The 16,145-nt window shown below is 37.1% G+C and overlaps 2 protein-coding genes across 2 annotated transcripts; both read right to left on the bottom strand.

Annotated features, from left to right (window-relative positions):
* Positions 1-138: 138 nt before the first annotated feature.
* Positions 139-4,064, bottom strand: LOC101299788 (lysine histidine transporter 1-like). The gene is made up of 8 exons (XM_004303958.1): positions 3,895-4,064; positions 2,446-2,603; positions 1,968-2,351; positions 1,463-1,856; positions 1,264-1,369; positions 1,074-1,165; positions 915-983; positions 139-802 (listed from the first exon to the last, which is right to left on the bottom strand). The coding sequence occupies exons 1-8, from the start codon at positions 3,943-3,945 to the stop codon at positions 704-706; spliced, it is 1,353 nt and encodes a 450-aa protein (XP_004304006.1). The 5' UTR covers positions 3,946-4,064; the 3' UTR covers positions 139-703.
* An 8,955-nt stretch (positions 4,065-13,019) lies between these two features.
* LOC101300836 lies at positions 13,020-15,881 on the bottom strand. Its single transcript, XM_004303962.1, has 3 exons — positions 15,267-15,881; positions 14,998-15,206; positions 13,020-14,363 (listed from the first exon to the last, which is right to left on the bottom strand). Exons 1-3 carry the CDS (start codon positions 15,700-15,702, stop codon positions 13,041-13,043), a joined length of 1,968 nt encoding a protein of 655 aa, XP_004304010.1. The 5' UTR covers positions 15,703-15,881; the 3' UTR covers positions 13,020-13,040.
* Between the last annotated feature and the right edge of the window lie 264 nt (positions 15,882-16,145).

A 16,145-nucleotide genomic window follows, 5' to 3' on the forward strand; every position in this document is an offset into this window, starting at 1 on the left:
TACTATATATATATATATATATATATATATTTGGTTTTCTATGGATTCTCCAAAAACATAGACTAATCTTATATAAGGAGTTCAAGACATCTCTTCACTACCAGCTAGTCTTAATTCATATAATCTGGCAAACGAAAAAGCACAACAAACTAGTTCATTGACAACATGGTACGTAAACAAAATTGCAGCACAAAATTCCCTTTCTAAGAAACAAAGTGATACACCTGGATTGCATTAGCCAGGCGAGTCCAAGCTAAATGAACAATGCTGATAAGTGAAAAATTGAAAATAGACATAACTAGCTCAAAATCTGACGTATTATAGGATCAATCAGTATTGGGGAATTAAGAATTCACACATATCCACCTAAGAATGCAGAAACAAACACAAGAAGAAAGATCATATACATGATGACATGCACAACCAAATACATCATGAAGAGAAGGAAACAGAAGAGCCCCTTTGGAAATTAATCTCATAATGAAAGATTCTTTTCCCTGATACATGGCGATCACGATGAGTATTGCACTCCATAACCTTATTCATTTCTTTGTCCGCAGCTTACTTGCTGCTCAAGGTATTTACTCCATAATTTCTTCCTCATCTTCATCAGAGAAACGACTCGATGTTTTTTCTTTTCTTCTAAAAACTACTACTACTACCCCTTTCAGGCTTGTTGCTTGGAAGGATGATGATCAATAGCTTATGAGTAGAATTTGTAGGTCTTGGCTTGAACTATGATTGATCTCAGCCCTCCAATTGGTGACAGAACCATCAAAAGAACACCAAAGAATATGCAGATCTGAAATTATCAAGTCAAAATAAGATCAACTCAAATATCTGCAATCAAAAGGAAGTAAAATGCATGTTTAAGAATCATAAAAGTATATAAAGATTAACCAAACTGAACATACATAGTTGCAGCACCAGGATAAGCTGAACCTCCTTGGTTTGTAGATGGCAAGCCACATTACACAAGGGAGCTGAAAATAATAACATGTTCATTAGACATGTGAAAACGAAAATCAGAACATCAATTCATTAGAATGTAATGGAACAGATTGTGAGCTTACAAAATATGTTGTTGGGGCAAAAGCAAATCCTCCGAAAAATCCAAGGAGACCACTAAAGAATGGGAATGTTATTCCAACAAACATGGTAATTGCTGCAAGGAAATGTCAATTTTAATCCATCAGTTTATATCCAGCTTGATCTCGAAGCAATAGCATAAACTTGATGAGATTAAGGTCAGCAGTAACTTACCAACATATGAAGTTCGTGTAACAAAACGAAGCATAAAAGTTGGCCTGAAATCCAACTTCTTTACCAGTAGAGTCTCCATCATGTCAAACACTGGCATTGCATAAATCTGCAGCAGAGATCATAGAGTCAGACTAAATGTTTGAGAACAGAAAATGAAATTTAGAAATCTAGGCAATATGATCCTCGATCGGTCCATCACCTGATAGCTTCCAATAACATGGATGACAACAAACATGTTGGCCGTTGCAATAAGCCATTTGGGTTTTTCCAATGAGACGAGGATGTTGTCCTCAACTGAATTTCCATAAATGTAATATCCCACCAGAGCAACTGGGAAGTAGCACAAAGCCACAATTATGTAGGCAACAATGACTCCTTTCCACATGGGTACCTTGGAAGGCTTCTCAGGTGTAGAAGGAATTGTTGCTTGGATTTCAAGGACTACATTATGGCCAGCATACGCAAAAGCCACTTCACCCAATGCAGCTAAGAAGTTGAAGAAATTTCCAGTAGTAGTCTTGGCTTTGTAACTATAATCGACATTTTCTACCGTACCCTTGTCTAGTGCAGCAGTCCATGCTATGGTAGAGTAACTGCACAAACATGCATCACAATCCAAGACGTTAATGAATCAATCACATACACAATAACATAACTTGGAAATAGAAAGCTAATGGAGTTGAAGACTAGCACAAATGTCTCACCTCAAGGACATGACAGCTGCGGCCAAAGACACGCCGGAGATGGAGTTGAAGTTGGGAAGGTGGGAAAGCACAAAGTGCACAGACGCAAAGATCATGATGAAGTAAGTCAATTTGATATTTTTGCAGTCTGAGCACACAGTGTCATGGACCTTTTGCAGCGATTTTCCTCCGGTGACCATGTACACAATGCAAACACCAACTTCAACAATGAGTTGCTGAGGCACCACTATGTAAAGACCAAGCTTTTCACCAAATGCATGTTGACCCAACTCGTGGTAACGATCAAAACGTTTCCCTGGAACCATCTCATGCATCTCAACCATTTGCCATAGTGTGTACAATGTGATGATCCATGAAAGGATCAAAATAGTTATACCAGGACCCCTGAATTACATAATGAGATGAATCCAGTTACATTAGTTACTATAAGCTAGTGTTAAATTTGCTGCTTAACTGGAATATAGAATAGTTGACATACCATCCAAGCTCTGCCATGGCATAAGGGAGACCGAGAACACCAGCTCCAACCATGGCCGTGACATTGTGAAAAGCCGAATACCACCATTTTGCATTCCTTGATGAAGTAATCGGAAGCCAATCGTTAATTGCCTTTTCCTTGGCTAACTTCTCGTCGAGCTATCATGAAAAATTGAACGCAGTTTAGTACATAAACTCAGTTGTGTTGAATATGCTTTCATGAACAATATATGCACACCAAATCGATCACTTCAAAATTTACAAATCAAACGCCAGTAGCTATAGCATAGGAGACTTGGAGGGAGGGTAGAAGTGATAATTTAGGGACTTTGGAGGGTCTTTTGGGAATTCTAGCTGAGTTCAGTGAATCTTGGGATATTGGTATCCCCAAATTTGGGGAATGGAATCAAACGTCAGTTGTCTATTTGTAATGTCTTATTAGCTTTCTGGGCCCATATTTCATAATGGCCCAGTACTTGTGGAGCCCATCAACGTGTTCATACTAAATATTTTTTTGTTCTTCTGTGATATTTTTTTGAACGTTGATTTTTTTTTTTCAATTTTGGCCTAATTTTAGATTATTATTAGAAGTACGTGCCATACATAATTTCAAACCTAATCTTCTTAAAATTATAGTGACAACTAGCTAGATAGTGTTAAAAGAAATCTAATGCTGCCAACGAAGCCACGTATTGGTGTAGGAAATACTAAAATGCAAGTAGGAATAGTCAATGTGTGCTCTACATTGGACTTGAAGGATCTTAGTTTGAAAATAATATCTTTCAGGATTTCGTTTATGTACTCAAAGATGAAACAAAAATGACAAGAAATGATGTCTAGAGTGTAAATTATAGAAAGTTTGTCTTATAAGAAACAAATGAGATTTACTGGTTTTAGGATTGCAGTATGGTAAGCTAATCAACATCTAACATGTTAAGGTTATGGATTCAAACCTCACCGACGTATGTAGGGTGCGTGAGTTTATAATAAAAATAAATAAAAAATAAAAAATTGCAACATGGTAAAAATGCTATCATGTATAAGATCAACGTACGTTTTAAGTTAATTATAGAGAACTGTCTCTTTCTATGAAATGTGAAGATGAGAAACAAAATGAAGTATATATCAGTCAATTCCATCGAGATGGGAAGAGTTGGCTTGAAAAATCAAGGTGAGAACAAAGGTGCCGTAAGCCATAGGATAGTTAGAACAACCAAACCGGAAGACACTCATGAGCTCCAGAACTCGATCAGATTCCGAGCATACGTCAAGACTTAAAAATTAAGCTAATACAAAATGGGCAATGAAAAATTCTCATATCATTCTTTTTGAAATATAACATATGCAAACCTATAGCTCATGATCAGATGATCACCCCAATGTAAACAAGATCATCACAGCATCATTTTCTGAAAGTTTCAGATAGGGGGATGGAGAAAAGGACACTAACCTCTGTCTGGTTGTAAGTATTATCGACATCGTTCGGAGCTTGAGTTCCCATGGCGACACACTCAGGATTTGAAGAGAGAGGAGTAGATGGATATATGCAGCAGTAGCTGATGATAAGTGAAGACCGATATATGGAGCTCTCTGGCTACTCTCTCTCTCTCACTCCAGCACAGAAAATGAGGAGGGTGCTCTACGCTATATAAATAGACCAGCTCTCTTAAAACTAAGAGATTTTAAGTCTTCAAACTCATCAGCTTCGTCCTTTTGTCGTGTGAAAGAGGAGAGTTGGAGTCATTCGAATTCCTGCTGAACGCTTTTTTTGTTTGACTTTCCAAAATAACAAAGGAAAACACCTTTTTTTTTTCTTCCTTTCAAAGGCTGAAGTTTCCAGGCAACGACGTCGTTGTGGCCTGGCGTCTAGCTAGCTAATTTATGTTACAAGTTTCCGGTTTTGAATATATGCTATGTATTCAAGTATATTAGTCTACGACTATATATTAATAAAATACGTGTTACATACCCATAGATATAACGGACATATGGAGAGCGAGAGGCCTATCCAGATCCTTGTTTAGATTCAAACTACATCCCATGTATGTAGTTTTGATGGCAATGATTCCTCACGAGCGAGAGGCTAGCTAGGTCATATCACTCATATGTTAATGTAAGTTTTCACAATTAATATGAGTATATGACGCGTTTTGGAGAAAGTTAGTTACCACTTATATTTCAAATACTTAAACCCAGTGATCTATTACGTAATTACCTAGTTTTCTTATATAAGAAGTAGAAAAAATCATATATGTATAGCACTTGCAATACGAGTGAATTAGAAACCTTACTACCTAATTAACCCTAGCTAGAAGCCTAAAACACCGTATAGTACTATCTTGTAAGAGAAGGTAGTATGGCTAGCTGCTAGTAGCGCCATGGCTTTCTAGCAGAATAATTGATGAAATGTGCAGTGTACATAGAGATTCCATATTGCTAATAATATGATCGTAGATCTAGGACCAATTTATCTTAGCAAAGAGGTAAGTGTATATATGCCGGTCCATAGATATGTACACAATCTTCTCTCTAGCTAGCTAGCTGGTAGCTCATGTACCACACTTACCCCCCTCTCAAAATAGCTACACGACTCCATCAATTAAGAAAATTTGGAGCCTAATAGCTTCACACACGTTGCAACTTGTATGAACCATAATGTGTCCCTGTCGTTAATTTGCTTAGGCATCATTTGATTCTTCAACCCGGCCGAAGATCTTCTTTTTTTTGTTTTTGAGATTTTCATTGTATAGTAGACACTCTTGGATACGTACCTACGTCGATATATACAATTTTTTTCCCCAATCATACGTATATTATACGTACATAGCTAGCTAGACTGACAAGGGATGATGGCCAGCACAGCCACAACTGGTTATGGCCTAATCAATAGACTAATCAAACATTCATTTCTTAATAGGATGAAAGACAGATATGTTGAAGTTGCTGCAAAGATGAACAACAAATTAATTAAGCTCTAAACAAATATCTTTGACACATTATGGATTCTAGCTAGTAATATGCGGAATACATTTCTGATACGTGTATATTCTTATCACTAATTAAAGAATCTAATAGCTACAAACCAGTCAGTCCGTATCTTAATTTGGAATCTCATAAATATTATAATTAACCTAATTCTTCTCCATTCTATAGTATTTGGCTTGTGCTATAGCAACATATGTACAGAAGGAATGAATGTCAACTATATATGTGAGAAAAATGGGTGCTAGATTATTATAGAAAATAAACAAAAAGAAAAATAAATATATATCGATGAAATTGTTCTTGTAATTTAGTGGAAACTGCTAGGCGTGGAATACTGGAGTAGGGTGTGACCAGATCGAAAACAAAAAGAAGAAGAAGACGTACGCACGACAATGGTTGCCCAATAATTCGATAAATCACGAGGCCGGGAGGAACCAATTGAAGTCAATGCCGAAAAAGATCGCATGAACCAGGAATCTACCAGAATCAAAATGAAATATGAAGATTCATCGGTATCTAGCTAGAATATTGTGGAAAAAGTTGAATCCTAGCTAAAAGGTGGTAGAACAATTAAGTTGTACATGAATCATGATGATGAAATTAGCAGATATTTCTGTCGACTTCTCTCTGGCACACGACGTATCATAGATTTTTTGATGGCCCAGAAACACTAACAAGCTTCTAAATCTTTACTTTTCAATATCTCATCAGTTCGTGTTAGGTTTTTCACTGTGGCATTAGCAGCAGTGTCGACGATCTACTTTCTATAAGAACATGTGCTTGGATGAGCAGCCAACATTTTATTGGATGCTTTTTGAATTGATCATTATGTGCTTGATTGAATTGAGCTGGCTAGCAATCCAAGTTTGATTTCTGAAGCAAACACAATGAGAACATTGACCTGCATTATTCGATCGATCGGAGAATCTGCAAATACATATTTTAGTATAGCTGTGCCGGAAATGATGTGATCAAGAGTTGAATTGTTGCAAAAGCAATATGATTACGGCCGGAGAAGGATTAGATTATTTTGTAACAGATCGAGCATTCGGCGGTCCACTTAATATGCTCAGCCATATATATTCTATGATTTATGAGAATTTGTCAATGGGATTGAAATTTCCAAACGTTCCGTTTAAAGTTTTTAACTGATCAATCAATCTTCTTATTGATAGATTAGATTGATTGATCAGTATCGATAAGAATATTGATTAGTATGCTGAATCCATTGATTCGATTCTAAATTACGAGCTAGATTGTGCAAAATGTGATTGAAACTTTGTAGCACCTTTCGTCACAATTACCAAAATTCCTAATGGGGGGTCTTCGATCAGCATGTCTCAATCTGGAGAACAAACCATGAAATAGCGGTGGAGCCAAAAATGTGGAAATTTCAGCAAAACTGCTACGCCACACAACAAGAAGACTTTGACCCCAGAAAACACTGTTATGCGCAATAATTAATAATAGTCAACACTTTACGCCAATGATCGAATACGATATGATTCGAACGATGCCTACATTTCACTTAACATCTTACAAATCCCAGAAAGAAAACCAAGAATGCAGTAGTCTTAGGGCATGTTTACTAACCTGGAATGAAATTGAGAGTGGTGTAATTGATTCCGGAATGGATGAATTCCGGCGTTTACTAACATGTCAAGGTATTATAATGAATGTGGGTCCCACTTGCTTATCAGGAATCGATTCCTGACGAAACCCCTTATTCGATATCCAAAGAGGGAGGTGGGTATCAGAATCAAGGTAATGGAATCAATTTTTTCTCCCTAAAATATCCTCACATAATTATAATATTTCGAAATTACCCAACCCTATAAATATATATATATATTTATATATATATATATATATATATATTATAGAAGAGAAGACAACAAATATTGTTAGATACAAAAAACAACGATGATAAATAGAAAAGAAGATGACACACTCCAAGGCCAGTTTCTCTCTTCCATGGTGATCGATAAGCTTCTTTGTTTTTGTCTATCGTCTCCTCTCTGTTTCGTTCGGTTATATTTCATTCATGAGTGTTCATATCTGTGTCGCAAAACTTTGAACACACGCACTTGAGTCAACCAATATATATGGTTTAAATGGTCTGATGAATATATCATCTAAGAATATTTACATATTTGAAAGAAGAACAATAAAATAATTGCAAACATCTAGCTTCCTTTCTTGTAGGGGTATTTTAGTAATCAAACTAGTTTTAATTCCGATTCTATATGGTAAGTAAACAACATCAATCGTAATTTAGTTTCATTCATGTTTTAATTCCTTATGGTAAGTAAACAGTAGAATAGAATGAAATATTCCGATACTGATTCTTGTTGATACCGATTCTTGTTGATACCGATTCTTGTTGATAAGTTCCATTCCAAGTTAGTAAACGTGCCCTTAGTCGATAACTACATGTACGAGCACCAGCATTTTTCTTTTTTAGCTTTCACTAATTGACCTACTTACAAGTGCTGCATCTTAGCTCATATGCTTGAATTGGCTTGCGTGTTGCATTCAGTGTTTTCTTCAACATGGGTTTCTTTTCAGGGTTTGTGAACTATTGAATTTCTTCAATATAACTCTTCACGTAATTTGATAAGAATTTTCTCAAATTCGGGTTCAAAAAACCTGCCAATAAGTGCCAAACTAGACGTTCGGAAGTAGGTTTCCATCTAATTTTAGAGTGTCTTTATCCTTAATTAAAGATGAAGACTAAAGAATAGAGTAAGCTAACATGGTTTGTTGCCCTAATCGTAAGCTTATCTTGTCTTAATTTAACCATTCACATGCAGAGATGCGAAGTTTGTGGTATGCTAGTTTAAACAAATTTAGGGTTAATTTGCTGCATTTAGCTTAATAATGAAACACAGAGGTGGACAAACTCCTATCAAGTGGCATGACATGGATGGCCGGGACTAGCTAGTACAACTAGTAATGTCAAATTTTCCTTTCTTAAACTAGCCGATTCGACCATATGTACGTATCTTATATATTCAAACTAGCAAGAAGAAGAAAGCTAGCCACACGTTTCCTCATTGGCTAATATTTAGCCAATTTGGTATCCGATGCCGATATATATATCCATGACGACCCCAAGTCCACCATGAGAACCCCTAAGTCGTTCACACAAGCGAGCTGAAGTCGACAATTGCAGGCAGAGATAGCTACTGCATTAGAAGTCGAAACGTATAAATGTACGTAACAAAGTTACAAATCGAAACCGCTTGAGGTTTAGTTCAACTCTATCCGGGAAAAGTTTGAGAAGTTGGAATTGATTTATGTACACTCATGATGAACATTAACGTCAATCGGAGACTAATATTCATATAATTGTAGCGGTCAAGAAAGGACAGAGAGACAATGAAGTATCAGGTACAATAAGTTCAAGTGGAATTTTCTGCAAGTAGAGAAATATGTGTGCCAATGAAGTACGAAATGGTCAAGAAATTAGAAACTAAGACTGTCACAGCTGCGGAAGCTTGTGCTTGTACTCACCCTGGTGATGTTAACATGGAAGAATTTCATTTGGTGGCTAGCATTGATCTCTTAATCAACTCGATTAAGCTAAAATAAACTTCATATATATGCTGTGGTGTTTTCAACTTCGATTGTGTGTGCCAAGTGGTTCAAATCTGTTCATTCTGGTACGTACAATTGATTCTGCGAGTTAAGAGGAGTCAGCGTGACGATTCTAGTGTGTAATAATCCATAACGTATGTGAATGGAATAAGAGACAATGAAGTTAAGGTTCATTTGCAGGGAGTTAGTTCTTGATTAAAACTTCTTGGGCTGAGCTCAGCTTTATTCGTTGCATGGAAATTAAGTATCCTAGCTAGGGTTTGACGTTGTTATATGATTGCTCGATTCCCAGCTAGTTCAAGGCTCCATTTTTTTTTTTTACGTATATATGCAGGATAGTCGAATTAATCTATAATTTAAATTGTCGAAACGATCGGCCAGCCTCCCTCGCCGGCCGGTCGATTCTCCATTAGCCACAATGGGTGTAGAGGGTGTGGACTTCTGTGAGTCACAACTTGGTTTGAATGTCTTCTACGCGATGTGGTCGCAGTCGACTGATGCAGTGGGCTGTCTGGCAACGTCCCTAGCCTCTTCTTCTAGTCAGTTTGAGTGCGAAACTGAATAGCATACGATCCACAAATCATATCGATTGCGACGTCGGAAGGTGTGGATTGTAAGATGACGGAAGGCTCATCATTGTGGCTAATGGAGCAGTGGCCTTAGGCCAGATTTCTAGTAGTGATCATAGCCAAAGCACCAACCGAGGCAGCTATTTCTGTACGTACACCAGAACAGCCCTCGTGTTGTAAAACACTAAAACACATATGAACCTCGATCGTATGATACACACCACAAGCATATCTCTCATTTTCGAAGGCAGTGGTACCAATAATATATAGCTAGTATGTATTAGTTTTAGTTTAGGGTTTGTCTACTTACTATACAAATGTGTATGGTACACAAACTCCAAAAAGTGGTTCACTCACTTCTATTCAAGGGCATACAAAAGATATTTTGAGGAGATAAAATTGTCATTTTACTATATTTTTAAACAATGATAGCCACATACGTTGTTTGTATGATATGCAAATTTGTATACTAGAATTTTTCTTAATTTTAAACGTTCGTAATATATGTAATATCTAACATCCATACACATCTTTTTCAAAGAGGATGTACACAACAACAAGTGGATGAAGAAAATCAGAAGAAGTTGTAGGAGAAACAATAATGAATAGTTGGCGTTTGTTCGAAGAAGAATTGAAGTCTCACCTTACGACCTATAGATATTATAGTATCAACCAATATTAATTTCTGTGAAGAAGTTCTTGCTTGCAGATCAACACTGCGTACAAAATTGATATACCAAAGTTGACGTTGACTTGTATTATTTTGGGTGGTTGCTAATGTAAGATTGACCAATTCTTTATATATATCTCGCTATCAACTGCTTTTCGATTTTCTTCATTGCGCATGTGTTTGTGCATATGTTGTGTTATTAATTTCTTGTGTATGATCTGGACAAGAGAGTTTCCTGTCAATGAAGCATGCCACTCGTTGGAAAATATATTCAAATTTCATATATAATGTTACAAAACTTGGGAGTGGGGTATTGTGTGTGCTAGAATGAATTGGATTTGACAAGTTAAATCCGTAAGGCAAACCTAGAACAAGATTGACTACTATAGACGACCATTGCAGAATTAGGCGACCACTTGGTCTTAGATGATCATAAGCCCATTCCATCATTTGATAATTCTTAGGTTCACTCTAGAGGTGCTGGATCTTTTTGTGTCTCAAAGGTTTAACTGTGTCAAACAAAAACAACTACTGACTACAAAGGTTACTTGTCTCCTCCTTTTAACAATATGATTGAAAAGGAAAATGCAGGTATTGGAGCTGAATGTCCATGTGAGAACCAGTATAGATTTTAGAGAAAATACACCAATGAAAAATATTATTAGGATAAATTTTAGTTTACCCTCTTGAGATTTGGAGTTAATATCATTTCATTCCCTATATATTCTCTTAATTTAAATTTACCCCATATAGTTCAATTTTCATAAATCATGCCCAATTGCTGAAATTCCGTCTAATTTGGACGTTAAATGCTACCATGAAATTTAAAAAAAATGGTCATACAAGGGGATTTTGTTGTTATATGACTATTTTAGCTCTTAAAATAAGTTATAAAGTCAAAATTAACGTCCAAATTAGAAGGAATTTCAGCAATTGGGCATGATTTATGAAAATTGTAAACTTTAATGAGTAAATTTTTAAAATTAAGAGAATGAGAACTGAAATGAAGTTAACCCCAAATCTGGAGGTAAAATAAATTAAATCCATATTATTTCAAGGCTTCCTCGATCTTCAGTGTTCTTAAATCCTTGCGGATTTTCGTTTTGGGCAGTAAATTACACTCTTGTGGGCTGGGGCCATCGTTGGCACGCAAAACAAGAACAAGGATAATAGTACCCCGCGGCAACGACGTTGTTTCTGATTAATTATTCAGGTCATTGCGTGACTAAGGGACCAAAAGTCATTATATATTACCCTCAAGTACCCGATTTATTTAAGAATAATTTTCCTGCCGTTTGCGGCCGTTTCCTATTGTTTCTAGCAGTTGCGGCCAGATCAGTGCGTAGCCAGTGTCTTATAGATTAGAAATTTGTTCATGAAAACACGCGAATACGACCGAAAACGCCCAGAAACGCGTTGCAAACGCCCGAAAACGTATTCGTAGATAAGTTGGATACGTGGGGAATATATTGACTTTTTTTTATCTTATAAAAAAGTAGAGAAAAAAAAATTTTAAATATACACCCCTAATCTCTTAATACACACCTCTATTATTTTATGTTTCTATTAAGATTTTATAGGTAAGCTAAATGACCAAAATAAACATCTATTATTAAAAAAAAAATCGCGCTAGAAGTGTTATTTTCAACATCTTCTACCCTAAAATCGTCGAAAATACGTCTTCTCCCTTAATCCCAACTCTTCTCCACAATTTATTTGGGTTGTCTTTTTTTTCCTTCTTCTTCTTTTTATTTTTATTTTTATTTTTTATCTGTATCAGCTTTAATTTGATCTTGCAGATCATGTTGTCAAGTATTGCATCTTTATCATGACATGTTTTATCGAATAACTAGCTATCTATGTTTAATAGCTACTGTACTTCTACAGTTCTACTAGCTTATGAATTTTGAAAACTTGTATTGGTGATTTGGAGTTGGGATATAACAATACTCATTTGATTATAAATTGAACGATGATAACCAAAAATTTCTAACAAAAATTAGATGAAATAATATGTAAAAAGAGGTATCAAATAGTAAACATATATTAATTATATTAAATAATGGAATATTTCATAAGTTAAGGACATTTTAGGCAGTTTGGGATGTGTATTAAGTATAATACTGAAATGAAAAACTTGATAAGTGGTGTATTAAGTAAGAGGTGTGTATTAAGATATTAGGGGTGTGTATTTAAAATTTCTCTAGAGAAAAAAGCTGTGTCTAAGAAGTAAACCGACGTCATTTCTAATTAATTACTTGGGTCGTTGCGGCACTTAGAGGCCCAAAGTCATTATTACTCACTTGTACCTAATTTATTTACGGATAAGTTTCCAGCCTTTTGCAGCCATTTTTGACCATTTACGACCGTTCCAGTCATATCAACGTGTAGCCGGTGCCTTGTAGATTAGGAATTTGTTGCCGGAAACGTGTCGGAAACATATGCGTAAATAAGTCGAATACGTAGAGGCAATAATGACTTTAGATATATAGAAAAGAGTAGAAAATAAAATAAAGCTGTGTCTAAGAAGTAAACCGACGAGTTTGGTAGGCTCTGGCAGAAGCTTCATCACCCGCAGCTCCAACACACAAGAAAGATAGATCTCAACTACTATGAGAATAGTACATTAACTTAGACAGTTTTCAGTTTTAACTAACAAGTTAAAACAAGCAAGCAAAACATATCAACAGAAATACTAAAATGTTCAAGTAGTACTAGTAGCACCAGCTAGCTGAACTTACTGATCATCTTCCTCTATGTTAGTTCAATCATTTAAGCAACTGAAATAACAGGAGGAGCCTTGAAGCCTTGGTTCTGATGTTGCCTGCTAACCTGGTGCTTCACAGATATGCCTGATGCGCCGAAACAGAAGTAATGCCTCCTCAACTTTCTGTTTCTCAAATTTGGGGTGTCATCATCAGCTACTTGATTGGACCAAGATGGTCCGGCTGCATCATTGTCAATGCATACACCTTTCTGTTTATCTATAGAACTCGGTGAAGAGAGTGATGATGTTTTCGAAAATGAGCTAGAGCGCGAACGGCCTGGGACAGTTATGTGTGGGATTGCTTGCATTACACCATGCCTTAAACCTGAGGCGAACTTCTTCTTGGCGGTTGGACTTGATTGGTTACTCCTCACAGCGAGTGTTCTTTTGTTATTAGGAAGTGGTGAAGAGGCCTTTGAGAATCTCTGCCGAAGTGGTGTGGGAGCTGCCTCATCTGAAATAGTGCTGCCAAAATCTACTGAATTCTTGAATCTTTCAGGCTTCTTCTCTTTGATCCGGGGCCACCCTATTGCGCGTTTCAGTCGTTGCGCTGCATGGTTTACAGAACCTGAAGGCTTTTTAGTACTGATTGAGGTCTGGTTTTCATCAGTGGTGTTGTGTGGATTTAGTTCCGTTGAAGATACATTGCTTCCTATACTAAGCTTATGCTGATGACCAGCACTGGCAACCGGTACATTTTCAATTCCTGTATACAGAAAGATTTCAGTGTCGGAGATTTTAAACGATGTTCCAGGACTGCCTCCATCGCCTTGCATTTTTAAGTGTGAAGCAATGGCTTTTCTTGCACTGTAATAGTCCTGACAACCAAAAATCCCCCCAGCCGAAATCAACTGCCTAATTAGTTTATCAGACGATGCAGAAGGAGGCCATTGCCTGAGGTAATCAAGTGCTGTCATGCCATCCACATCGCGGACATTGACATCAATTGTTTGAGACATCATAAGAAGTTGCACCAAGTCAGAGTGAACATTACCAATGATTGCTGTGTGCAGGGCAGTCCGGCCTTCGTTATTCTTGGCATTGATGACTTCTTCAATGTCAAACACTCTCCCACAAACCAAGATCTTCAGGAGCTGAATCTGCCGGTCCAATCTACGGAAGGCAGGAGTTTGGAAACCGGATATAACCTTATGGAGAAATGTTTCTCCAGAGTTGTTTGTCGTAGAAATCATTGACGAAGGAAATGCAGATAGAAGAGCTTCAACTGCAGCTAAGTGGCCCCTAGACGCTGCTACATGCAATGCTGTGTTTCCTTGATGGTCTCTGGAGTTTATGATATCATAGGTGGCTGTAAGATACTTCACTACCTGCATCGATAACAAAGATCATTATCAAATGTACAGACCAAATAATTACAAAGTTTCAGTCAGGGCTTAAAATAAGTGATTTCAACCAGGGAGGGACAACATATGCCTTAATGCCTTATACAGAACAGCTACAAACTGGAATTCTCTTCATTAATAATCGCAAAGAAGTTAAATCTGAATGAAGTAGATAGAAGATGAAGATGTAGCTAACAAGAAGTGATTTTTATTTTTCATAGTGAATACACAGTAAGAATCGATAAGTTTTTCGAACAATCATGAATCGGCCGAGGAATTATGCCGCCTTGAAGTTATAACTGTAATCCATGATTCATGACATGACTCGAGTAGTAACACACAAACACAAATAAAGCCACACAGAATCATGTCATTCACCTTATTCTCTCTTCATGCTACTATATCCATTCACATACAACAAATCAACCATAACTTCATATTGGCAGAGATTATTAGCATCTTGAGTCATTCCCAACTCCAAAAATTAGTCAATTACCAAGAAAATCGATTAAGAGATATCTTTGAAATTTATGCAGCTTATGCTTGTACAAGTGAAAGAAGAATACGCAAAAGAAAAAAGCTTTTCAATATGCACATAAATGGAAGCTAGAAGCCTCACCTCTACCCGTCCTTTTCCAGCAGCTGCATGTAGAATAGTGGATCCTTGAACATCTCTATAAGTCAGAACATCATTGCAATCCGAAAGAAGCTCCTTCAAGATCAACAAGTTTCCTCCTCTAGCAGCAGCATGAACCGCCCTATTAACCATCTCCCTCTTATAAACACAAGGAATTTCCCCGATGTGTTCCTCCAACTCCCCACCTCTGCCTGAAAATCGCGGCGAAACTGCATAGTCAAACAGCAGCCTGAAAACTTCTGCATTCTTGCTCTTAGCAGCAGCATACAGTATATCAGTAACACCAAACTCTCCTTCCCCGAAAACAAGAAGAGGGTTTCTCTCTAACATTTCTTTCACAAAACCAAGCTGACCAGCTGAGGCAGCTGTGTAAATGAGCCATCCACCATAACCAGCTCGGATGAGAGAGTTCTTTCCCTTCTTGGACTCACATTCATGAAACAGCTTTCGTGCAACATGTGCACGGCACTTCGCTACATCGTGGAACTGTTCTTCATCGTCCCAAACAGTCTCAAGGCGACGAATTCTGCGTAGTGAGGTGAGCTTAATGAGGTGGTTGCTGTCAATGCGGAGGAGCTCTCGGACCAAATCATACTGTCCATTGGCAGCTGCATAGTCTATAGGAGAAGCATACCACCATTGGTCTCCGGTGCTCTCCCACCGTAGAGGAAAATGTGTGGCAGGCATTCTGTAGAATGTGTTTAGCAAAATATACTGCAATGCTACTAAGAATACCAAAGTTAGTGAGACTTGATGAAAGCTCACACAATGAGAGGAGAAGAGGACCCTGGTTTGGTATTAATTTAAGGAGTTGAACTACTTCCTGCTGTTCCAATTCATATAGAAATATGAAAATGGAAACGAAGAATTAACAAAAGGAAAGCACATGCAGTAAAGGGAATTAAGAATTGCCTCAAGTGTGGAGGCCAAGGTTAGAGAGGAATAGTTAATATATCAAGTAGTTGAGATGAGAAGGGAAACAATCATCATTGCTTACACAAATGGAAGGCAAGAAAAGAAATAGGCCCTTTGAGATATGTTGCAATAAAATATGGTCAGTATCAAATATTTTCAGAAGATATCAAAGAGGCAGATGATCAATATTTGGTTGTGACAGATAAGGGACCGGT

This window comes from Fragaria vesca, linkage group LG6 (genome assembly GCF_000184155.1).
Source record: "Fragaria vesca subsp. vesca linkage group LG6, FraVesHawaii_1.0, whole genome shotgun sequence".
NCBI classification, from domain to species: domain Eukaryota; kingdom Viridiplantae; phylum Streptophyta; class Magnoliopsida; order Rosales; family Rosaceae; genus Fragaria; species Fragaria vesca.